Source organism: Protopterus annectens, chromosome 10.part0 (assembly GCF_019279795.1).
Source record: "Protopterus annectens isolate FY-2018-M chromosome 10.part0, PAN1.0, whole genome shotgun sequence".
NCBI lineage: Eukaryota > Metazoa > Chordata > Ceratodontiformes > Protopteridae > Protopterus > Protopterus annectens.
In genome coordinates, this window is record NC_056744.1 from 1,114,294,512 (window position 1) to 1,114,321,043 (window position 26,532).

The 26,532-nt window shown below is 36.5% G+C and overlaps 1 protein-coding gene across 1 annotated transcript in view; it reads left to right on the top strand.

Annotated features, from left to right (window-relative positions):
- LOC122812827 (putative ferric-chelate reductase 1) overlaps nucleotides 1-26,532 on the top strand; it is a 232,532-nt gene that overhangs the window by 171,047 nt on the left and 34,953 nt on the right. The window contains exon 4 of the mRNA XM_044084878.1: nucleotides 4,906-5,035. Within this exon, the coding sequence (XP_043940813.1) occupies nucleotides 4,906-5,035 (130 nt within the window). The remainder of the gene's footprint in view (nucleotides 1-4,905; nucleotides 5,036-26,532) is intronic.

Consider the following 26,532-nt stretch of genomic DNA (forward strand, 5'->3'; position numbering starts at 1 on the left):
TACATGCGCAGTCAGTTCTTTGCACTGGCATACATTGGCATTTTCAGTTCCTTGCACTGATATATATATATATATATATATATATATATATATATATATATATATATATAGGTTTACTATCATAAATTCGAAAGTAAAAATAAATAATGTCTTTATTTTCGAATTTATGCATCGAAAATTAACATTTTCAAATAATAGTAAACTCGAAAACAAGGGTGTATTGTCGAAAATGTCGCTTGTGACATTTACGGCAATACACAGCATGCCCACCCTTCCCATAATCACCTACCTACCTAACCGAACACACAGTTATGCAGGGGGGCTGTGCCCCTGCACCCCCCCCTGTGGGGGGCTGTGCCCCCCACACCCCCCTAACTTAATATTACAACTCCGAGATCGCACTACAGTGAGGAAAGGGATGCATTTCCCTAACCGCACTGTACCGCGATCCCCTCCCATGACCGAAAGTTAGAATTGCGAATGCACAGTTCATTCGCAATGCAAACCTTCGCTCATGTCACCTGCCATAATATGAAGTATTCGAACATCTGATGTTCGAATACTTCATAGCCATGCAAATGCACGTCGACATAATGATAGCAAACCATATATATATATATATATATATATATATATATATATATATATATATATATATATATATATATATATATAATATATATGTGTGCACTGTCAGTTCTTTCCAATGATATGCATGTGCACTGTTAGTTTCCTGCACTGATATGCATGTGCACTGTCAGTTCCTTGCAGTGATATACATGTGCACTATCAGCTCCTTGCACTGACATATGTGTGCATTTTCAGTTCCTTGCACTTCTATAGATGTGTGCTGTTAGTGCCTTGCAGTGATGTGCATGTGCACTGTCAGTTCTTTGCACTATGTTTTGAAGTAACAGCATTCAGTGGGTCTTGGAATATAGTTGAAGTTCAAACTGTAGACTGTCTACAGCAGGTAGCTGATCAGATGATAGTGAATCTGACTGTAAACTTAGTGGGCTTTCAAGCCATGCAAATTTGGTATCAGAAAGTCAAATTACACTATGTTACTCAAATCTCTTGATTTTTACCAAAACTGATGTTATAAAAATTTTAATTTGCATTACTGTTAACAGAGCTTGATAGAAACTGGGGCAGTTAGTTATTCTAGTAGATGCTGATTTATAAATCAGGAAACTATACGATACTGCAGGTCAAGAATTTCATTGCTGACTTAGTTCTGTTTGATGGGAAGGGGTGGAACAGGGTCTGCTATCTAAAATAGCAAATAAAATTTAGACATGGTAAGAGATTCTGTTGTTTGGCATCGACTTTACTGACAGATTCTTAGCAGATGGATACATTTTCCATGACGTGAGTTATTCTGTGAATGCTGATATGGACAAACAACCACTTCATCAAGGGAGGCTTGCTGGGAAAGGGAAAGGGTGTTGGCCAACAAAGTCAATGCCCTAGGTTTACATGTGAGCTCAGCAGCTGTGTCTTCCAGAGGAGGAAGGGGAGACTGAGTGGATGATGCTGGCTGTCCTCCCATAGTAAGAGTGTTAATGACAGAAGTAACATTATCCTCATACACAAACAGCTACCAGATGATGATCCAAGACATACTAACTCAGAGCTGTAACTAGGGTGGTACAATGGGGTGGCTAGCCTAAGTGCAAACAGTTAGGAGAAATGATCTGCAGTTACCGATAAGGCATGACAGCAAAACTGGCATTCCAAAAAAACTGGCATTCATTTCAGAAGACAGAGTTAATATTACAGCTTCTTAATTAATGTATATAGTAGCTTAGTATGGTTGCCTCAGGAAGATATGACTGTTTGGTACAGTTTTGTACAGTTTAGAGATTTTTTTTTTCACTTTTTGTTTCAGGTTTGGGTTTTTTTGTAGGGTTATACCAATCTAGGGAGTGCCAGGGTGTTAGGCGAAATGACCTAGCAATGGTTTTGTATACTTTGATAAAACAATTTGATGCTAATCATAAAATTCTGAGCAGGAACATGGATGCCTGAAAGCAAGGAAGAATAGCATCTAACCAGACGTCATTGTTGGTCAGTGCTACAGAAAACCAGAACCCAAAAAACAAAAACAGAATACAGGTAATATGATGGTTACAGAGTTTGCTCACTATTTTTGACTCCCCCAAAGTCTCCAGCAAAAGGTAGAAACACTGATGCTTCATTTTTTGCTATGAAAATACTGGAAAGACTTTAATTTACACTGTCTGATAATTGAGATAACACACTATTTTCATGGAATTGGGCATGTTTTTACTACAGCTTTCATTCGTCAAATTATTGCTTCTTACATTTACTACTTTTAATACTATTAGTGTTCTTTACATAGAATCTCTGTTAATACACACACACACACACACACACACACACACACACACACACACACACACACACACACACACACACACACACATAAACACACATACACATATACACACACACACACACACACACACACACACACACACGCACACACACGCGCACACATGCACGCGCACACACACACACACACACACACACACACACACACACACACACACACACACAAATATGTACCAATACAAACAAAAGCACTTTTTCAGATACTCGTATAACTACTTATACCTACTACTTTGGACTACTATCCTTCTCATCAATACACAATTTTTGTGTCCTCTCTCATCTATATACTCCTTAATTCTTTACCTCCCCCTGCCAACAAACTCATATCATACAGCTTTCTGCACACAACGTAACTATCCTCCGCTACTTTCACTGCCTACATACCACCCTACAAACATCACCTCAACCTTTACCACATCACTTTCTCTCCAATTCTCATAACACTCCTTTCATTAATATAACACATGGTTATTATCTTACCGAACCTCCGCCTTTCATTAACGACCATAATGTTATCACATGATAGCCCAAATCCTTCACAAACATGCATGTATAATGAAATCATGGTAATGACAAGAAAATCATAGGATCATATATATAATTCCCAGATTACATTTCATAAAAATTGAGCTCTTTTTTGGGGGGAGAGGGTTTACATCTGATGCCCTGAATATGAGGCATCATAGTACATTTCTCTCAGAAGTAAGAAGACACATTAAGATAGATATAGATAATGCATAGGAATATGTAAATGGTGTAGAGAACAATTTACAAAGCAGCATATTTAGGACTGCCTAACAGCCGGGGTCCAGGTGAGAAACTAATAATTAAATCAAACAATGAATGCATCCTGATAAAACAAAATTATAAGAGTCTAGAATTTGATTATCTCACTCTCCATTTGCCTAATTGTGTGACTCTGAGCAAGTCACTTAACCAGACATCAGTCCTGGTTTCAGTCTGAGAAAGGTCTATGTGAATCAGTGCACTACCCTGGTTGAACAATAAACAAAGGCAAATACATTAAATTTAAATCAGTTGAAAATTTGATATAGCATCCGGGTAAGACGGAATGCCATGCTTTCACTATGGCTCATCAAGTTAAAACTCCATGAGCACAATTGGTGTTGAATTTTACCGGACAATTATTAATGCTACACATTTTTGTAGGAGGCCACTCCCCATTTGGGGTGCAAGCTTCCCCATACCCATCCACCCCAAAGTTATATGTCTCAACTCTATAGCCACACCAACCTGAATGAAAAAAAAAACTGCCAACACAAATAAATCCCTCCTGGCAAACACACTTAGAAACTGCACTGAGAGGAATTTCCTTTAAACAGCTACAATAGAGTCTAGTGTCAACAAACTTGAGCTTGACCAGCTAGTACCTTGTCCAGTGTGCACTTGTCAAAGTGTACAGAATCTGAATATAACTGCTAACCCCATTTGAAATGACATCTTTGGAAGTCAAACTTAAAACAGAGTATAAGCCTATAGCTGTCAGCTATTACTTCTCTTCATCTGCCTGATATTTTATTTTAATCATCCATTTAAGCTTAATCATTGTTAAAAGTGCAAGTGAGCAGATGGATGCAGATCATTTTTGTCATCCATAAACTAGCTCATATGTCAATAAGCAGCAACACATGTGATGGTGCTTGAAGGGGGCAAGTCAATTTTATTATTTAGTGAAGTATCAGAAATTCACATAGGACCAAATAAAGCACCGCACTGCATGCTAAAGATATATAAGCCTAGTACAAGACAAAGGGCCAGTGTCCAAAGATTTGCACTCAGTGTAAGAGATCACTTAGCTGAGAGTGGATCTTTGGGAATCTGGCCCAAATAGTTTAAATAAGAGCACATACAATAGTACAAGCAGTATAGGAATATTAAATCCTTTAATAGAATTCTGCAGAATCAGAACAGCGGATTTGGTATAATAAAATAAATAATGGAAAGAAATTAAATTAGATGCTGTGAAGGCATCTAATGAAAACATGGATCGATGTAAATGTGAAGGAATTACTACACATTAAATAAATAATTGTTCGGGTTCTGGACTTTCTGTTTTGGCTACAAGAGAAGTTGTTTAACAGTTTTGGAACTTAAAACATTCAGTATTTTATTCTCAATGAAAATAATCTCTGCTGAGGAACAGTCAAATAATTGTATAAATTCATGAATAAAGAATGTGGTTCTGAACATCAAATGTTTGCAAGCAGGCAGAAGCTATATCTCTATTTTTGCTCTTCTGTTTTCTAACACTAGCTTTGTGGCCGATTGCATTCACATATTGTTTCTAATCTAGACATTCCTATATCTAACATCAAAATATTAAAAAAAAAAAAAACCTTTTCGTAAATGCCCATCGTTTAATTATAAGTTTTATTCTGAAAAAGAATATTGTAGTAATAACTGCATAATAAAACTGAAATGTTTTAACATTAATTCTGTTTCTTGTTTTTTTTTTCCCACCCTCAGAGTGACAGTGGTTCAGAGTTACAGCACCTACTGGGCTAACTTTCTTGGTCCAACAATATACAGGTCTCAACAAAATAATTCAACCACAACAACATCTGCAGCTGTAACAAAGACCAGCATCATTTCCACTGTAAGAGCATTAATTTCACTCTCTAATACTTACCTTATCTTATTTGGGGTCACATGGGTGGCAGGGCCTATGTCAGCAATAGTCATTCTAAAACATGCAGCTTTTTATGCTGCTAAAAAATATTGCTAGCAAAAATATAAGCATCTCTAGATCAGCAGGGACCTTGAATTTCATGTGTTTGCCGAAAAGCTTATCTGAATAACATTAACATATCAATGGCTCCTGCATTTTAGCCACTTGATTGTCATTCAGCACTAGCAATGTTTTTATTTTTGGAGTCATATAATTGTCACATTATGAATAATAAATGCATTTGAACAATACAAGTATCATAATTGAATGTAATAGTACAGTTGCAATGCAAAATCTAAAAATTCTGATTGATAAAGTGACTAAGAGTAACAATGACAGTGAACAGTAATGTTATAGTGGCTAGTTTACCTTCAGTTTTGATTCACCAAGGTGTGACGTTATTGCTTATTTACCAAAATTCAGCAGCCTTATCATGCAGAGGTTAGAGTTAGTATAGCAATAACCCACGCCTGGGTGTGGGTAATGCTGGATTTACCCACGGTTGGCATGGTTTGGTACCAAACAAAGCCAACCATGGGTAAATATAGCATTACCCACACCCAGAAGTGGGTTATTGCTATTATACCATGACATTATTTAAGAAAAGAAACTATTACTTTTCTTAAATAATGGCATAGTATAATGCCTGTTTACTGCCCTTCTGCAGATGTCTGGCATCCGCGGCAGTTCTGATGTACTGCGCACCTGCGCAGTACATCAGAGCTGTGGGCAAAAGCAAAGGAGAAAGCAAGATCTCCGTTGTTTTTTTTTTAAAACCTGTCTCTCTATGTTAAATGGGTTTAGCATAGCGAGACAGCTTTAAAATAAGCAACAGAGATCTCCGTTGCTTATTTTAAAGCTGTCTCGCTATGTTAAACCCATTTAACATAGTGAGACAGTGTTTTAAAAGTAGAGTTATACTAATGGAAAAAAGTCCGGGCGACCGGACCATTTTCCATTAGTATAACTCGATTTACAATGTGCACACTGGCCAATCAGCGTGCACGTTTTGGGGGGGGGGTCATGGTATAATATTTTTTAACTCTACATGCATCTACTAGATTAACTGCAAAGTCATTACATTAATGCCCCTATGAACATTCTTATCAAACACTAAATGAACCCGTTTGCTCATATCAAAGTGCTTTAGTAGCCCTATAATTATTTTATCTTTTACCTAGAGTGTGTTCAAAATAGTGTATTTGTTTTTCTGACTGTAGCATGCACACTTCCAGTATTATATGCTTGCATATCTGTCTATCTAATTTAAATATCTATATGTCTATCTGTCTGTCTGTCTATCTATCTGTCAAATATATCTGCATAGGTATTTGTCCTGATTCCTATCCTGATCCCCTTCAATAAAGCATCACACACCAAAAATAGCCTTTGACAGCCTTTATTAAACTTCATAAAACATCATAACTTTATTGCATCATTTCAATTTATTAATTACAATATGAGCATCCTTGTAATCATTACTCAGGGCAGCATATCCCCGCTCATTCTGTCCGAATACGCAGCAACCTCACCACCGGTCATTTATTCTTATTAATCAAAGCACCATCCTACTGCTCACTTTCACCCCCAAAAACTCCTTGCCTACCCTTCTTCTCCTCCTAAGCACCCATCCCAGTTACAAACCAATCCCACATGTCCCATAAAAGGAGAGAGGGAGGGCGGGTAGCAAGATCACTGCTAAATATAATCCCTTTCCCAACTACTCACGCATAAAAGCTTCTAAACCCCACCCCACACCTACCTCACTTTCTCCAGGCTTTCTCTTATTAAATTAACCCTTCATTTCCTAAGCTTAACCTAACCCTTCCCTTTAGTCCCTGCTTTAACATACTTGCCCTGCCCCCCATTCCCTTTCTACCCACTCTACCCCTCCCTTTCTCTCTGCCTAACCCCTAAACACTAAAGATGCCCCTGGACAAATTGGTTTGTTCCCAAACCTCATTTGTCCTGATCCCCTATAATAAAACACCACACACGGAAATGGCCCTTGACAGCCTTTACTAAACTTCATAAAGCATCATAACTTCATTGCATCATTTCAATTTGTTAATCACAACATGAACATCCTTGTAACCATTCATCAGGGCAGCATATCCCTGCTCACTCTGCCTGAATAAGCAGTGTCCTCATCACCACTCACTTATTCTTATTAATCAAAGCAGCTTCCTACCACTCACCTTCACCCACCAAAACTCCTTGCATCAACAGCCAACTCCATAGGGGGAACAGAAGAGGGATAAGCCTGTTCCTCTTCTCTGCCCACCAGCCTGACCCAGGCTGTTCCCCCTCACCTATTGCAGGTCTTTCACTAAACCCTCCAAAAATAAACCTAGGTGTACATGAAACAGATCTAAACTAAATTCATTCAGGTGTACTCCATCATCTCTCAACCAAACTGGGTCCCTGTTATCAAAATCCCTATGTTCTACAATCTGAATATCCAAACTAACCAGTTGCCTTGCCAGCCTACAGTTAACAAATCTCCAAGCCCATTCTAAAGCCATGAAATTAACAACATTCCTCCAAAATAAATGATGTACTATCTCAGACCACAGAATGCCCATACCCAGGATATAACCTCTTCAAAGTAAGCAAATCTTCCCTTATCTGATATCCCAATTGCCGCTTTGGAATTGTTCACAAGTCATAACCTGACAGATGTACTGCCATTACTTGAGAAAGACCCATCTGTGACTGTAAAAATGTAAACGCATCCATGTGCTAATTCTATCTGAGTCCTCAAACACTATGTCATATGTCTCTCCAGGTGAAGCGATGCAAGCCCAGTTCATTGGCATCAGTCTTAACTGCAGCTCTCTGCGCTGCCCAATGAATATACAAATGACCTAGGATGACAATCTGCTTAAAAAAATAATAGAAAAACAACCTCTTTAGCCAAATATCTAATATAAGACAAAAAGGCATTTGAAGACCAATAACCCACCCTCTCCACCATCTTAATGACCTTGATAGATATGCCTTCCCTTGCTAAATCCAAAGCCCTACCTATGCAAAGGAATGAGTGAAAAACCTCTCTCCTGGAAAACCCATACAGGGAAAAGGTCTCCTCATCACATATATAAACTGATTATTCATAATCATCTTACCCCCTCTTGACCAAAAAAACAAGTCTTGAGGGCTCCCAGCATGGGTCTGTTGTAATTTCCTAGCCAAACTGATAGGACAAATCCAATCATCCACAAGAACTGGAACTTAGACTGAGAACAAGAGGCACAAATTTTGGCATAGACAACAATTTATTTTCTGCTTTCATCATTAGACTTCATCAGAAAACAATACATTCAACAGTAAAAAAACTTTCAGTTTAAAAATATCTATAGCCAATAGAAAGTATTGCTTCATCCCACTATTAAGTGACATCACAAACTGAACTATTAAAGACATACACTTCTGTTAAAAGCTATTTCTTCAAGTGAACCCTGCGGTTCTTTAAATAACACTTGGTGTTTACTACACAATTCAACCCTAGTGCTTTGTCAGAATTTAACCTAATCTGCCACAATGCTTCTTTTTGTTCTAACTCTGTCTTAAAATCTCCACCCCTTATATGGAGTGTTCCCTGTTCCAGAACTAAAAACAGGAACTTATTATAGTAAGGACACTTCAACGTGTGTTTAAAAAATGCATTTCTGACATCCTTCTTTTTTATGCTATAGTAGTGCTCTTTAATCCTGGCACAGAGAACCTGGGTGGTCATCCTGATGTAAAATGCAGTACAATGAGAACATAACCCAATGTACACCATACCTTTGGTTTTACACATCCAATCATTCCTATCTCTCCAAGAAACTATCTACATGCCCTTCCCTACTTGGTCCCTTTTAGATCTATGGAACCAAATGTGCACTGCCAAAGAAAACATTGTGACATCCTCCCAAACCAGTGACTCTAATTGACACCCTAAATGCTCCATAATACATCCACAAACTCAAGGTCACAAACAAAGCATAATCAGCTGAATCACCAGCTACTAAAGCTAAACACCACAATAAAACTTTCCAAACCTGTCTTGTCAATAGCCTTCACTTATCCATATTCATGCCAGTCACTCTACCCCATCCTTTCAAAATACGGCCAACTGTCCATGACTTAGTTAAATCTTGTAATCCAACCACCCACCCAAATATGCTGATAGGCAGCTAGGTCCACCATTACTGTCTACACTGCCTTACAGTGCACCCAGGCTGAGGTGAAGTATCATAATAATAGCTCTTCCAACCAAATTCCCTCCTCCTCTGGCAGCTGTAAAATACATTTACCAAAATCATATAATGTCCTATCATATGCCCTCCTGGTAGATCCTGCCCAAGATTCCTTCACCAATTGTCTGGTCACTTCAGCCCAATTCACCATATTTCATCTGATTCTGCCCTAATGTTTGAACACCACTCAGAGCTAACTGCCAAAACCTGGAAAACTTAAAGCAGGAAAAATTGTCAGCAATCCCATTCTTAGCACCTGCTACATGCACACCTGTAAAAGAAAAATTAATTAGCAAGCTCTGCAAAACCAACTTACATAATACTAACAATAACCATTCATACTTTGCCATCTTCACTTGTAAAACGCGCATCACTGCAATATTGTCCAAATGAAAAATAACCCTCTTTCCCCTCAACTGCTCCTGCCAAACCATGGAGGCTGCCCAAGTTGGCATTAACTCCAAGAAGGCAACATCCTTCTTCCACTTCTCCTTCCAATCTGCTGGCCAATAAACTGCAAACCATTGCACCCCAAAAATGCTCCCAATCCAATAGCCTGTGTTACATCTGTAAACAACTGCAGTTCTCCTTGACCAATCCAGTCTGTCTGCCAAAAGGAGACACCATTAAACTGCTCCAAGAAGGACAACCAAAAGGCTAAATCCTCTCATGCCATCTTACCAGTTCTTACCCAATGATGTTTGCTTTTCCCCAATTTTAACAAATAGGCTATGATCCTACAAAAAGTATGACCAGGATGAACTAGCCAACATGCAAAATTCAAAAGCCCTAAGAGCTCCATGACATCATTAGCCTGAACCTTGTTCTTGGACTTCACCCATTCACTCTTTTCCTTCAAACGTGTTATCTTCTCCTCCAGTAGACAAAACAATCCACGTTCAGCATGTACTAACAAACCTAAGAAAGCTAATCCCTTAGCTGGGCCTTCCAGCTACTGCCTCACCAACAGGACCCCCAGTTCTTCACACATCCCCAAAAACTCTTGCATACCTTCCAATGCTCCCCAACCCCCCCCCCCTCCTACTATGAAATCATCTAGGTAATGAACTGCTCTCTGAGTGCCCACCCACTGCTGTTAAATCCAATGTAATGTCATGCTAAACTTCTTGAAAGTAGTGAAGGGTACATAGCATCCCACTGGCATAGCTTTGTCACAGCAGAACTTGTTTCCAACCACTATGACCAATAACAGCCACTCTTCCAACTGTGCTGGCAGAGGCAAAAATGCAGATTCAATATCCATCTTCACCAACCATGGATCCTTAAACCCTCAAATAACCCACACCGCATTGTCCAAAGATGCATAACTCACATTTACATCCTCTACTGAAATAAAATCATTAACAGACTTACCCTCTGGGTAAGATAAATGGCGAATCAACTGAAATTCACCAGCCAACTTCTTAGCAACCAAACACAATGGTGAGACCTTAAAACTGCCAAAAGGAGGGCTGTCAAAAGAGCCAAATAGTCTTCTTACCATTCCTTCTCCGCCAAGCTTCCCAAAATATCTTCCTTCCACCCGCACTAATCACAAGTTCTTACAGACCACTCCATCACCATCCTAGATTTAATAGAAAATCCCCAAGAAAATCCATTAATTAATTCTTCCACAACTACCAAATCAGGAAATTCCTAGAGCATGAGTCATAATACCTGCACCTTTATGCACACAATCACAATCTTTGAAATCCCTGAACTGAAGATGGTAACCCACTCAAATCCATGGAAAATGCCATTTAACTAACCACATTACCTTCCCGCAGGCCACACTCTTCCCACTGGATGTATTCCTGCACCCTTTGAACAAGTATACAAGAACCTGTACACCACACATGAGCACCTCCCTGCATTAAAAGCCCAGCATACCCCCACTCCTTCTCCTTCTACCTTACCCCCTCTGTGAACTGCACCAAAGCTATCCATCATAGTGGCCAGCCATATGTCAGGGTGGCTAAGCTGCCAATGCTGGGACTGATCAACCACTTTCCTCTTATGAAACCTCTGATTGTACCACAACCAAGCATTACACACCCATAGCCATTGCACCTCTCAGATCATAAGGAAATATGGCAAAAGTGAAAGGGCCAAGGTGCTATCTTTCTCCAGTCAAAGCGCCATATAGTATACAAAGCCCAACACCTAATTTTCCCAAGTTCCTGGTTGCAATCTACATACTTCCTTCGCCCCAAGGCTGCTAAAGCTGCCAGGAGATGTTTATTATTTGCAGTCTCTGACTCCAATAAATCCTGAACCCCTTCTTCATCAATTAATTCAAAGAAATTGACATACTCCCATTTCAGATCTTCTCTTTAATTGAGGAAAGTATGTGAGGGGTCAAAAGGACTGCCCCACTCCCCTGCCCCAAGGCCTGTGTAGCTAACCAATCACCAGGCCAAAACCTAAAATCCAAACCAACCTCCTCCAGCTGTAACTCCCTCCCAACTAAGGATAATACTAAACTCTCCATGGATAAACCTACACTACCTTCCCTGGAGAAAGCCTCACCTGGAACCTACCCTCCACCAAGACTCTGCTGATCCTCCATGCCTCCTGCAGATTTGCCAGACACCTGATGTGACCCATCAACACCTATACCAGAACTATTCCAAAGCTGCACTAAGTCTGACATGCCTACTAGAACTCCCAACAACATATCATTACCTGTAGGTGCACCATGCAAAGCTGCAATGGCCAGAGCCTTCAATGTGACAGCATCTCTCAATTGTTGCACTAACTTCCATTGGGTCACCAGCTTATTCTTTGCCACCTGCCTTCTCCTCTTCCAACTGGACTCCTCAGGTTTTTCAGTCACTGGAGTTTCACTGTTAGGCAAATCTTAGAACAGCTTTTCTGCCTGCAAAACAATGGCTGTCGATCTCTGTCACAAATTCTGCACCTCAGCCATCTACAAAAGAAAGTCAACATCAACAGTAAAATTCTAGGAGAAAAGCAAAAGAAAACCTTCTACTCTGCAAAGTTGGAAACCAGAATTAACACCAATGTACCACTTACCAAACTACCCAGTGCCTGCATCTCCCCCGGTTTTTTTATGATATGACTTGCTCACCCCTCCCCACTGACTAAACCTGCTGCATATCAGACCTGTGACACCTCACAAGAATAAGTAAACAAACTTCTTAAGGCAGCACCATTCTTCCCTCAACATCCATAATAACATTTACGCCCGTCCCTCCTAAATAGTTATTATTATGCTTTATTATTAGTTTCTTAATGTATTCGTTTTTTTATTCATATATATATATATATATATATATATATATATATATATATATATATATAGATCCCGGACTGCACTTTCAACCGAAGCAGAAATCACCGAGCATACTTAACCGAAAGTGCTGTTCACCAAAGCAGCATTTTCGGATAAGTATGCTCGTTGTGCCGGTCGTACTACAATGCTGATAAGGGAAAATTCCCTTTTCCCCACTGTAGTGCAACCTCGGAGTAAGAATATTAAAGTAGGGGGGCTTGACAGAGGGGCTTTCCCACCTGCATAGAAGTAGGTTTAATGTTGTTTTTTTTAAGCATACTTTACCGTAAGCGCTTTTTCGGTGAAAGTGCTTTCAGTAAAGTATGTTCGGTGATAATGGATTCGGACTTTTGATCTTTCGATCAAATTTCCTAGATCTATATATACATATATATATATATATATATATATATATATATATATATAGATATATATATATACACATATATATATATATATATATATATATATATATATATATTTTTTTTTTTTAATTTAGCTATCCTATCTAAGTATCAAACCAGGGACCTTTTCACCATAAAGTGGCAACACCCTCCATTGAGCTAAGATGTCAGAACAGCATCAGCTATTAAATATTGCTCTAAACACACACACACACACACACACACACACACACACACACACACACACACACACACACACACACACACACACACACACACACACACACACACACACAGGTTCTGCATTAACATGAACTACCTAAAGTGTATGCAGTCTAAATTAACTGTTTGTCACAACTCAGTACCCTCCATTCCTAGTTTGACAGTCCTGCGCTTTCCTGGCAAGAAATCTGGCCAAAACAAGCATAGCAGGTTGCGCTTTAATCTTCCTATGGACAGCTTCCTACTGTAGAATTTATGCTTGAACCATAACCCCCCCAAGCACTTATCCTACCCCCTTAATGCTGTAATGCACATGAGCATCCCCTGATCATTACTTGCCTCATATCACAGCCCATGAAAACCTGCATTCTCCATCTGGGAGTGAATCAAAGGCAAGGCATTATCATCGCCACTCCAACACCACCAGTGATCAAACCATGAAAGCTTATGTAACCCAATGCAAAGGAAATACGAAAAGAAATGAAAGAAGAAAAATTTCAGCAAAACTACTCCAATGTTTTGTCTGAGCCAATGCCATAGTGCACACCAATAATTAAAAAACAACCACCGCTCAGTACAAATAAGCCAAAGAAACTGAAATGATGGCAAGCCAACAACAAGGAAAAACTGCCACCATTCAAACCAATTGAAGTAGCCATCACGCCAACATACAACCAATGTGCCAAGAAAAGAACTGCCACAACAAACTCCCCAACCCTCTATTAAACAAATCCCTTAATGTCCGCCAGTCACCACTACCTCAAATAACTTGGCAAACTTCTAACTCTGCAGTTGGACAAAGAAACTTTAGTAGATCACCATACTATCAAACGTGAAATCTCCTTTTACCTTCTAAACTGTATTTAATGCCTAGCCTGTGACAACAGACCCTCTAAAACCTATTCCACTCTGCTGGATGTCACCCCCAACACTGAGCTCATACCAGTTACATAACACAGTACCAGTAGAAAGAACACAAAACAAATACAATCACTTAACTTAACTCCCCCATACCAACCATTGTTAACCCGAGGCCTACATGCAACAGAAGTACCTACTGACCATTTGGACATAGTACTTGCCCTAACAATATCATGACTAAATCTGATACCTTTCCCAATTACTCACACATAAAAACTTCTAAGCCCCACCCTGCACCAACCTCACTTCCTCCAGATGTTCCAGTATTAAATAAAGCCTTCATTTCCTAAGCTTAACCTAACCCTTCCCTTTCATCCCTTCCTTAACATTCTTGCCCAGCACCCCACCCCCTTCCTACCTGCCCTACCCCCCCCTTCTCTATGCCTAACTCCTAAACACTGAAGATGTCCCTGGGTAAATTGGTTTATTTCCAAACCTCATTTATGTAATAATTCACAAGATAGTTTGCATAGTACAGACACTGATGCATGTCCAGGGTAGTTGTGAGAGTATCCAGAAACATCTAAACCATGCACATTCCCTAGTGCCTTGTTACTCTAAATAACATTTGTGTTTTTATTATTTTTCAATGAAAAATTCATCATATTCAAAACAAATTGTAAGGATTAAAAAAACTTGCAATTCATTTCACACTAAAATCATAACTCTGCAGTTAAACAATAGCAAAGAACTCATTACACACAGTGGGCTTTGTATATTTACTTTTGACATTATTAAGAACCATTCAGAAAGGAACAAACTGCATGCTAACACCCATATATATGTTTAACTGATTTCATTCCCTGTGTCTCCTAATCATTTCCCTCAAGTAACCTGTTGCTTACCACTAAGCATGAAACTGTTCCTATTCTCTTCTTCCCTCCTCGTATGTGCTTCTTCTTTTTGCTACCAATCCATATGATCTTTTAGTATTCTTGAGTATGATGTTAAATTGTTAGTCTTTAGCAGTCTATCATGCCAAAGTATACCACCCATTTACCAATAAAGGTGCATCAAGCAATCCTCAAAATTAAAATGTTAATTCTTTCTTCCTCTGTCCACCCTTGTTGTCTTTCACCTAGCCCCAAAAGAACAAATTTCTGTTCCCTTGGAACTTGTTCCTCAAAGATATTTTACAATTCTTCAATTAACTTACCCACTATAGAGTTTATACTTGGGTAATTCCAAAACCTATGGCTATACCCAACCACTCCTTTACCACATCTCCAGCACTTCCCTGCCCTTCTTCTCCAGGTTTGTGTAACATGTTCTAAATCATCGTTGGATCTATTTTATACAATGACTGCACAATACAATGACAGACGTTAACTTTGCAACATTTTTAAAAGCTCATTGCACTCCCCAGATAAGCAAGCTATCTCCTAACATTTTCTCAATCTTACTCTCAATATTTCTATACTATAGTGAATTATCTGATGGTTTAACCTCCAGTATATACTTCCACACATAATACCCTCTTCCTTACTCTTTTTCCTTCTTCTCTTAAGATAATGTTTGAGTCATAAAGAGGGCTTATAATTCTGAATTAGAAAAACAACTACTTAGAGTAAGCTTCACTTTTTCAAGTTTAAGCACTCACCATTTCCTATCCCATATGTGTCAATAATCTAACCACATTTCATACAGATCCAATTTTTTTTCTGTCTACTTCTATAAGCAATATAAAATTAACTTTTTGTAAGCCTTCTAGTTTTCAATTTCTTCCAACTCACTATTTTATCTTAATCTTAATTTGTAGACTATTCCAAACATCTAGATTCAAGAGATAGTTAATGAAATCTCACTTTACCCCAACCCCAATTATTCTCGTAATGTCCACTAAAATGTTTATTTTCTTTGCCTTATGCATATTACTTATCCCTTTAGCTCTCAAGTCCTAATCCAGTTGCCTCTCCTTTCTTTTGTATCTCATCATCTACTCTTTCATTTTAATCTTTCTTCAACCCTAGTTCTCTCAAGTGATACAGAACTGAAGTTGGCAATGCAAACACTTAGGAAATGAGAGTGGTCTACCCACCAAATCATCTCCACAATCTTAATCTTTCTTTTGCAATCCCCCATCATTTTCCACCCATGCATACCAATCATTGCAGAGTTCAATTTTAAGAATCCGTACCAGAGTTACCTGCTTTTTTAAACATGTCAATATCTATTTACTTTTTATGTTAGCTCCTCTGCATCTAGAATGAATAATCCTACCCTAGAAACAGGGTCAACCCTAATGTATGTTGTATTCACTCATAATCTCTTTCAGCATTTTTCATTCACAGCAATATCAAATGGAGTTTCACAATAAATACAATAAATGCTGGACCTAAAAGAGCTTTTTTTGGGATTGCAATACAGTGAAGATTGGAATATTTGCCCTTTCCTCACTGTAGTGCAATCTCGGAGTTGGAATATATATTTAGCAGGGGGTTGTGGGTGCAGTCCCCCACAATAAAAAGTTTGAGGTCTGGCATTTTTGCTCATTAGAGCATTCGCGATTTTGAACATTCAATGTTCTAATATAGACCCTTTAATAAGCTAGGAAGTTGTCACCAAATAACCTATTTATTTCATTTATTTACCTATTTTGATTGCTTGTTTGTTTGTTTGTTTGTTTATTTTCATTTGATAACTGGGTATGTGGGATGCTCAACTGACCTTGCTCAGGCATGGCTTGGATTCTAGTAAAAACATAAAAATTAAATACACCAAAAGAGAAAATAAATATAAAGAAAAACAAAAGTTTACAGAGCATACAAATATAGGTACTATTGATTAATGATGGATATCTTCAGCACTTAAATTATAAAGGACCATTTTAAGAAATCAAATACTTTTCCAATGTCAGATTGGATTGTCCCCACCTTGTCACATGCAGGCTCATGTCTAAACATGGAAGAAGATAAAGATCACCGGTAATCTGACACTTGTCTCAGTATTACACAACTATTCTGCATTGGTTGAATTAAAACTAGTAACACTACTTCTAAATGTCTGGCAAATACTTTACCTAATATTTTAATATCCACATTCCCCAAGGAACTAGGATGGCATTCCCCATATCTAAAAGATTGTTCTTACCCTTTAGCATGATGGGACAGCAACCCTTGGAATCCCTGTTTTCATTTGAGATTCATGAATGTGAGTCTCAAAATTATGAAAAAAATCTGAAAATGCAAGAAAACAGCAAATTTTATGAATAACTCTTCTCCCTTAAAATTGTTTCTTTGCAGGGAGGCAAGTTTTTTGCACCTTGCAATCTGAGGGTCTGCAATGCCATTCCTCACCATCTCTGTATAGTAACTTTGATTATCATGCCTCAGAGAAAAATGAATACTCTGAAACAAAGCAATCTTAGCCTTAGTAAATATTAATCCACATATCACTGAATCAGCTTCACTTTTTCATGACTCACATCAAAAAGTCTCAGAATGGTTACCTAATCTATTCCTTTATCATAGAGGAAGGAGTTTTGCTGTTTACTTCTATATGATTAGACAATATTAGTTGTTCCTTTTCTAATAACAGACTCTCAAAATACAATACCGTCTTCAACTTCTGAGAGGCTACCTTGAATTTCTTTCTTGATTGCTCCATGATGCTTTCCATTTGGAGTTAATGACTTCTGAAATCGTGTCACCAGACAGAGAGAACAAACTACTTATTCATGTTTAACTAAAGCCAGTCCACCTTCCCACACCCAGAAAGTAATTTTATTTATCCGTATGTAATTTTGGTGTGTAATTTTTAGGGTAATGATTTTATAGATACTTCTCATACTGCAGTGGTGGTGCTGCGGTAGCGTTGTCGCCTCACAGTTAGACGTTGCCTGTTCAATCCTCAGTTAGATCGTCTTCTGTGTGGCGACATGTGTGAACGGGCATTCCTTCGTTGAAGGTTGTGTGTTAGGCCCGGCAAGCCAGCACGTAAAACTCTACTGCCAATCATTAGCGGACCAGAGTTCCGCTGTGGCGACCCCTAACCGGGAAAAAGCCGAAAGACACAAACAAACAATTTTATAGATACTTCTGTCTTAAAATCATATGAAATTTCATAGCCTGTTTTGTAAATAATTTTTCGAAAAAACAAGTAATCTCTGTGGTATCCCCAAAGTCTCAAAACAACCCACTAAAGTGTAGTGGGTCTAAAAACAAAACAGTGTAAGAAACTTCTCTGTGTGGAAGATTTTCAGTCCATATATTTCTAGTTAATCACTGTATATTAATCAGATCAGATAATAGTAGTAGTAGAAGTAGCGAACGTAAACTCATCAAGTCAAAAAGTAATAATAGAAAATATATAATTCTACAGCATAACTAAGTATTTGAAAGTAATCCAGGCAAGGCAGGCAGTCTGTTTCCAGTCGAAAATCCTTTATTAAGTACACAGAGTCTGTGTACTTAATAAAGGATTTTCGACTGGAAACAGACTGCCTGCCTTGCTTGGATTACTTTCAAATAATTAGTAATGCTGTAGAATTATATATTTTCTATTATTACTTTTTGACTTGACGAGTTTACGTTCGCTACTTCTACTACTATTGTCTGATCTGATTAATATACAGTGATTAACTAGAAATATATGGACTGAAAATCTTCCACACAGAGAAGTTTCTTACACTGTTTTGTAAATAATTTTTCTCAGACATCTTTGCAAATTCTATTTTGGACCTGAGTTGCATTAATTCAGTGTCATAGTTCATATGGTGGAGGTCCATAAATGGTATGTTGAAAAACTGAGCTCAGAATGTTAAGTTTTGGCAGAGTTATGGGCATTTGTTACTTTAATTAAAACTAAGGTTATACAAATCTTTTCCTTTCCCATCTTTAAGTGGCTTTGTAGAAGAGCCATTGTTTTCACAGCTTCCTTGTTAACCACATGTATTCATTGTCTCAGGTTTTTTTTCCAATTTTAATGAAGGTATTGATTATTTTGTACAAAGTATATGCAGTTTGTCTGCACATTCTTCTTCTGGTGCAAATCAAAGTTAGTGATGAGACAACAAAATGTCTGCTACTTTACATTTTTTGAAGACTTTGAAGTAGAAGAAATCACTGAGTGAATATGAGGTTTTACTGGCCTGAACTAGCTTTCTTCCTTGCTTGGAAAATACACGATGCACATGTAATTTTCTTTGCCCATTCTGTAATATTAAAATATTTATGTATGTATGTATGTATGTATGTATGTATGTGCATATATATATATATATATATATATATCAATTACTGCTAGTAGTTGATTTAAGTTAAAAATTGACCTCTGTATTGTTGATACAGATGGTTGTCAGTTTTGGGAGAATGGAGAATCCACACAGTTGGGTAATATGCCCTTTCCCCAGGGACTGTGCAGTCTCACAGTTGGAATAAATAATTAGCAGAGGGTATGGTAGCGCAACCCCACCACTTGGGGGTGTAGAGGGAGCTTATCCTGGCAAAAACAGTGTTTTATAATTTGCATGCTTCATGAACAGCTATGGAGCAGGTGCAGACGTATGTCAATGTTTGCCAATGTAAGAGGGCTGACATTTGCAGCATCACTGTTGAAGTTATCTGACAATTGCTACTATGTCTGTACATAAATAAATATATATGATCTGCTATGTCAGTTCAATAAGGTTTCAACAAATGAAACCAAAATAATAGGGTACATTTTTATCAATTTTCCATTTCACAGAAAACTTTGGATTTGTAACATAAAACTGCAAAACAGTGGTCTAAAGAAGTTTCTCCTTATACTGCCTATTGTGTGATGTCAGAATTAGAGATTTATGGGCGGAGCCTGAATGGCTAACTGAAAACAGCAGTATTTTAGAGCTCCATATAACTAGTTAAATAAGATAGGAAAAAATATTCTTTTTTTTTCTTCAAAGTATAAAATCTTATAGACAAAGGACGAATTTACATAATTTTAGAAACTTTGGTGAATTTCTACAAATAATTTCTTGTCAAAAATCTTGGAGATATATGCACTTGATAAAATGAGCAACTCAAAGAAATCTCATCAGGATGCTGCCTTAAAGAAGGAACCACAACAGATGGCATCTACCCTGCAGGAGTTGTCTTTGAAGATGGATGATTTTAAAGAGAACCTAGAAAATTTTAAAACAAGCAGTCAGAAACAGGCTGACACCCTCAAGTAAATGCTACAACAACACCAGACAAGGATAACAGGAATAGAGGTTTCTCTAAATGACTTAGAAATCAGACTTAAGGAAGTGGAAACACATAAAGAACTGCTTCTTAAACAAAATGGTTGGTGAATAAAGTAAATAACTTGGAAAATAGGGAGAGGAGAAATAACATCAGGATTTTCGGATTACCTGAAAACACAGAAGGTGAAGATATTATTTCCTTTTTATCAAGCTGGATCCCTGACTTTTTAAATTTAAAAGAAGGACTTTCCTTTGGCATTGAAAGGGCATACCGAGCTCTTGGGAAACCTGCCACTAACTCAAACTTTCCTCCAAGGTCAATAATTATCAAATTTTTTCATACTTGGACAAGGAACTGATTTTAAGATCTGCTTGGAGGAAGGCACCGCTAAAATATAAACAGAGCCCGATAAGATTTGATAATGACTATTCAGCTAGAATAATGGAACAAAGGAAAAAGGTGTGGTCAATGATAAAGTTTCTGAAACAAAATAACATCAAGGCACAACTTGCATACCCAGCTAAGATAAGAATACTGTATGCCAACAAGATGAGGCCTTTTATTGACTTAGAAGAAGCCTCTTCATTTATTAAAACTAATAATGTGATTACTTTACCAGAAGTTATGGATTGGATGTCACCTTCTCTCAAGAGAACAAAATAAATAAATGTCTGGCCAGATGTCAAAAAGAAGAAGCAAAGGACTGATACTGTTATAGCCAAATCTCTCAAAGCATCTACTAATATGAATTGTTTTAACATTACTTTAAAGGACCAATTTTACTGCTTGGAATTTTAAAACAAAGGTAACTAAATACTGGAATAGTTATCTATATTTTTTGAAAATAGATGACACATGAGAGTTTTCACATTACCTCAGGTATGTAAAACAGGGTACTTTTCTTTCACAGAAGGAGGGTTACATAGCACATAAAATATTTATACTGTGTAAATCAACATACATAGCATGTGTGTATTTTCTCCTAATTTTCTCTTTTCTTTCTCTCTCTTCTTTCATTTCTCATTATTTATTTTAACTGCATCTTGTCTCCCTTTCTGAATTCTCTCCTATTTACTATACTAATATAGTCTGTATATATTTAATAACTCACTAGCTATACATAGATAAATGTTGTTGTTGTCTTTCGGCTTTTCCCGTTTAAGGGTCACCACAGTGGAACTCTGCTAATGATTGGCAGTAGATTTTCACGAACGCCGAGGTGCCAGCTCGATGTTCAACCTTCAACGAAGGCACGCCCATTTATACATAGATAAATAATAGTCTAAAATAATTTAGTTTTAAGGTAGACTAATTGGAATAGTGAACTTAATTATTATTACAATATTTATTAGATTAATGAAAGTCACTGTTATGCTTATTGGGATTGGGGACATGTTCGTGATTAACTCTGAAATGTTCCATTCATGTAAATATGCCCTTTGAATTATTTCCTTTTAGTATTAACAAATACATAAAAAAGGAGGGAAAAATGTACTGTTGGTTAAGAGAAGTGAAGCACATTCTATTTGCTTTGCCATAGCAACAGTAAACAATTGCTACAGTTTCTAAGGATACTGTGAACCTGTGAAGTGCATTTAGCTACACAGATAACAAATAATATGAAAAAGTAATGTTGTTTAGTTATTAAAATGAAAAACAACCTAAGCAAGGTAAAATAAATACATATTAGGACTATTTGTAAATATTTTATGATTTATCCTCATAGGATTGCATATTCCTGGAAACACAAGTGAAATATTCCCAAACTACATATGCACTTAAATGTAGCTGCTTGATTAAAAAAATTACTCAGTTTAACATGTTGATTTCATAAGCAGTCTGCACTGTAAAAGTTTCATTTTATGTTACCTGAAATTGTCAGTCTCTAGAGCATATGAAAAGATACATATTACTTTTTGCAACATGTTATCTTTGCAGTTACCTCACACTCTGTACAAACTCACTTGGTAACTGATAGCTATTCATTTAAAATATCAGTTTAAATATTAAATGTGCCCTTGAAATGCTACTGACATTTTGACCAAATATAATCTGAACTGTAAAATGAATGACTTGAAAGAAGTGATAGTAATGCATAGATTTCAAAGACAGTTCTTGACACTACAGTAAAAGTAAAAATATATATTCACAAGAAAGTATTGAAATGTTTTAGTGTTCCAGTTAAAATAGCTTACTGTCAACATTTTGCGATATCAGAAAGTTTGAAGAGCTAGGAAATTACTATTCTTTGTCTTTATAATGATTATTAGACAGATTTTAGATTCTGCTTAGTTTCATGAATTATGACATATGTTTATGAGAAAACGTGGACTCAGTTATTCACATTGGACTACACATTCCTGGAAACTCAACTGAAATGTCCTCAAATTACTTGTGAATTTAAATGAAGCTGCCTGATTAATAAGCATAACTTACTTTAACAACCTGAAGCCATAAGCTATCTGCTCTATATATGCTACATTATTATGTCACTTGCATATGACAGGCTCTAGAGCACACAAAAAAATACATATTATTTTTGCAACATGCTATATTTGCACTAACCATACATTCTAACCTAACTAAATTTGCAGCTGGCAAGTTATTTATTTGAAACATCAGTCTAAATAATAATTGTGCCCTTGGAATGTTGTTGCTGTTTTGACAAAACAAAACCCAAACTGAAAAAGGAATGATTTGAAGAAGTGAAGTATTGTACAGATTTCAAAGACAGCTATTATAGGTCCATAGGTTCATAGGTAGGTACTAGGCTATCAGCCCAAGGGCCTATGTAAGCCTAGCCAGCAAGGTTCCATAGCTACACTACAATATAAGTAGAAATGTATACGTGCAAGGAAAAATTTAAATGCTTTATACTTTTACTTAAAGTAGCTTATTGGTAACTTTTTGCTTTATCAGAAAATATAAAGAGCTAAGAAATTATTTCTAATTTGTCTTTATAATGTTTACTACAATGATGTTAGTCACTGAATTGTTTAATGGATTGCAAGTCATGTACAAGACAGACTACTGAATGCTATTCCTGTTCACCTATGTTTGCTGAATTTCTATTATTAGTACTGATTTAAAACAAGGAAAAGAAAGGGAAGGGAAATCTCTGTTTTTGGTCAAGGGAGGAGAGGCTTAAGAGTATTCTAACTGCACTGAGAACTCTGTAAGATGCTCTGCATACTATTTGATTAATACTTACCTAAGGTAAGTCTTGATTACCATATAGGTACATTCATTCTAGACCTGATGTGATTACCCATTCTGGAAGAAGGAGGTGCCCTAGGCAGGATGGGAATTGTCAGGGTGATCATAGTTCATTCATAGACTCTGCTTTGTAAATCTATAAATATGTAAAAGCACTGCACACTAGAATGTAGGGTGTCTCTACTCAGAGTCAGGATACCACTGATAAGCCCTGTCTTTTTATAAGTGTAAGTTGAAGGTGGTAAGCTGAAGATTGGGAAAGTAAAGGAAGACAGTACACATACAGTAAATTCATATTTCATTGGTAATCACTCATTGTCTCCTGTAGAGTCATTTTAGTCAAATTATTTTAGTAATAATCTATCTGTTTTTGGCTTATTTAGTGTATGCTCCTCTGTTGCATTTAATGTATCCAAAATGACATATCTGACATATTTGGGATCTCTTAAGGGCAACTAAATACTGGATATTTTCTAAGTCAACTTAATAATTATTTACACTACTAACATTCCATCCTGATAAATAAAATACTACAGAACATTAATAGAATAATATAGAATTTCATATCTCTTTTAAGAAAATTTTCCATATAATAATTTAACATATGGAGCTCAGTTAATATTGTTGGTTAAAGGTATGAGTGATAATCCAATAGATCTATCTGTATCTATTGGATTAGGAATGACTTTCATTCCATGTTTAATGGGAAATTCATATTTACTTATATTTGATACTTTAGAATTAATGTTTTATAGAAGTAGTTTTTTAAAGCTTGACCAAAATTTTACCCTACTTGTATTTAAAGAAGAAAGAACATTAAATTACACTCCCAAGTTTACACACATAAAAATAACATTCAATGTTATCAGAGAATATGGTATAACTACTATAATCAAAATAAAAAAAAAAGAAGCAAAAAGTTTCTTCCAACAATAGCTTGAAATGGATTTAACATTCTTATCATTAAATACTAATGGCTTAAATAATGCAAATAAAAGATCAAACTTACTAAAATATTTAAATCTAAATAAGGCACAAGTAGTATTTCTCCAGGAATCACATTTTAAGACTAATGATAGCTTTATTTGAAACACTAAGGACTATACAGTCTTAGCTCAATCCTCCTATAGAACAAAGACAAAAGGAGTATCAATTCTCTGGAAGAAAAACATAATCACTCCAAAAGTTATTTATAAATACGAAGACAAAGAAGGTCTACTAGCATTTGTTATAATTAAATTTAATAACAGAATATGGACCTTAGCTAATCTATATTGGTTCCCAGGAATTGGATCAGGAATGGTTAAAAAACACCTAGATTTTATTTCCAACAATTATAAAGGAAATCTTATACTGGGAGGATACTTTAATTGTACTGTAGAAGATTCTGAAACCACCGAGAAGTCTTTTCGCATAGCATCTATTTCAATATCCTTAGAAAGATGGATTGATTCATTTCATTTAATAGACACTTTTAAAGTAGAAGATGATAAATCCTTATTATTTTCCCATAAAGGCCATAGATCTGGAACACAAACCAGAATAGACAAATTATTCATAGTTCAAGATTTACAAACAAAAATCCTCAACTTCTCAATAGTTCCATGCCCCTTCTCAGATCATGACTCTCTGATAATGAAGCTCCAAATAGAGTTTAAACCTTTAATCCTCTCAACTAGAATTCCATCATATATCACAAAAAATAAAGAATTCAGACCCTGGATGTTGTCAGAACTACAATTATTTCTTGAAATTAATAATACAACAGAAATCAGTAGAGTCATGGTTTGGGACTCATTAAAAGCATATTTATTTGGTAAGACTCTTAGCTGGTACAAAAACAAAGTCATAGAGTGGGAATCTGAATCATTAGACTTGCAAACCAGACTCTTGACAACAAAATCGAAAAAAAAAAAATCAGAACTGTCCAGAACTCAAAAAAGAAAAAAGAGGAATTAAATAAAAAATATAATGAAATTCTAACACACAAAACTTGTCTAGCCTTGGAAAAATTAAAAATAAACTCATTAGCCACCTCCCAACATATATCTACATAACTTATCTACAAGAATTAAAATACAATCTAAAGCAAATAACATTAGTAGTATATATTATGAAACGAAAGGGAAAGAAGTATCAGATATAGGAGACATCCTTGAAGCATTTCAGTTCCATTATATGGAACACTTCAAAAAAGAAGGTTTAGATACCAACCAAATAAACTTAGATACAAACCTTATTGATATAAAAAAAATCCCAAAAACTTAAAACTAGACCTACGAAAACCTATATCCTACAAAGAAATTGTTGACAAGGTAAAAGAAAGTAAATCTAACAAAGCTCCAGGGATAGATGGTATAATTACAGAAATTTGCAAACTCTTCCCTTCAACAGTAATCTCCTTTTCATAAAACTTTGCTAGAAGTCCAGTCAGAAGCAAAAATACCACCGTCATGGAAATATTGTCTCATAACACAAATTCTAAAAGATAATAAACCATCAGACCTTTGCATCTCATACAGACCTATATCATTACTGAATAATGATTGCAAAATATTCATGTCAATCCTAGCTAACAGAATGAAAAGTCCACTTTCAAAGACAATTAATAATGATCAAACTGGATTTTTATATAATAGGCACACACGTGATAATATTAAAAGGATACTTACTCTTATAGATTATGTGAATGAAGGAGATAGAGAAACACTTGTACATGGATTAGACATAGAAAAAGCCTTTGATTCCCTCAACTGGGAATATCTATTTAAACTTTAGCATTATTTGAACTTCCTCCTCCTCCCTTCATCTTATTACTAAAAAAACATATATATTAGTAACTTAGCCTACATTAAATTAGGTCCTTTTACTTCAGAATCTATCCATATAACGAAAGGTACTAAACAAGGATGCCCCCTTACTCCTATTTTATTTGCTTTGGCTATATAAATACTTGCAG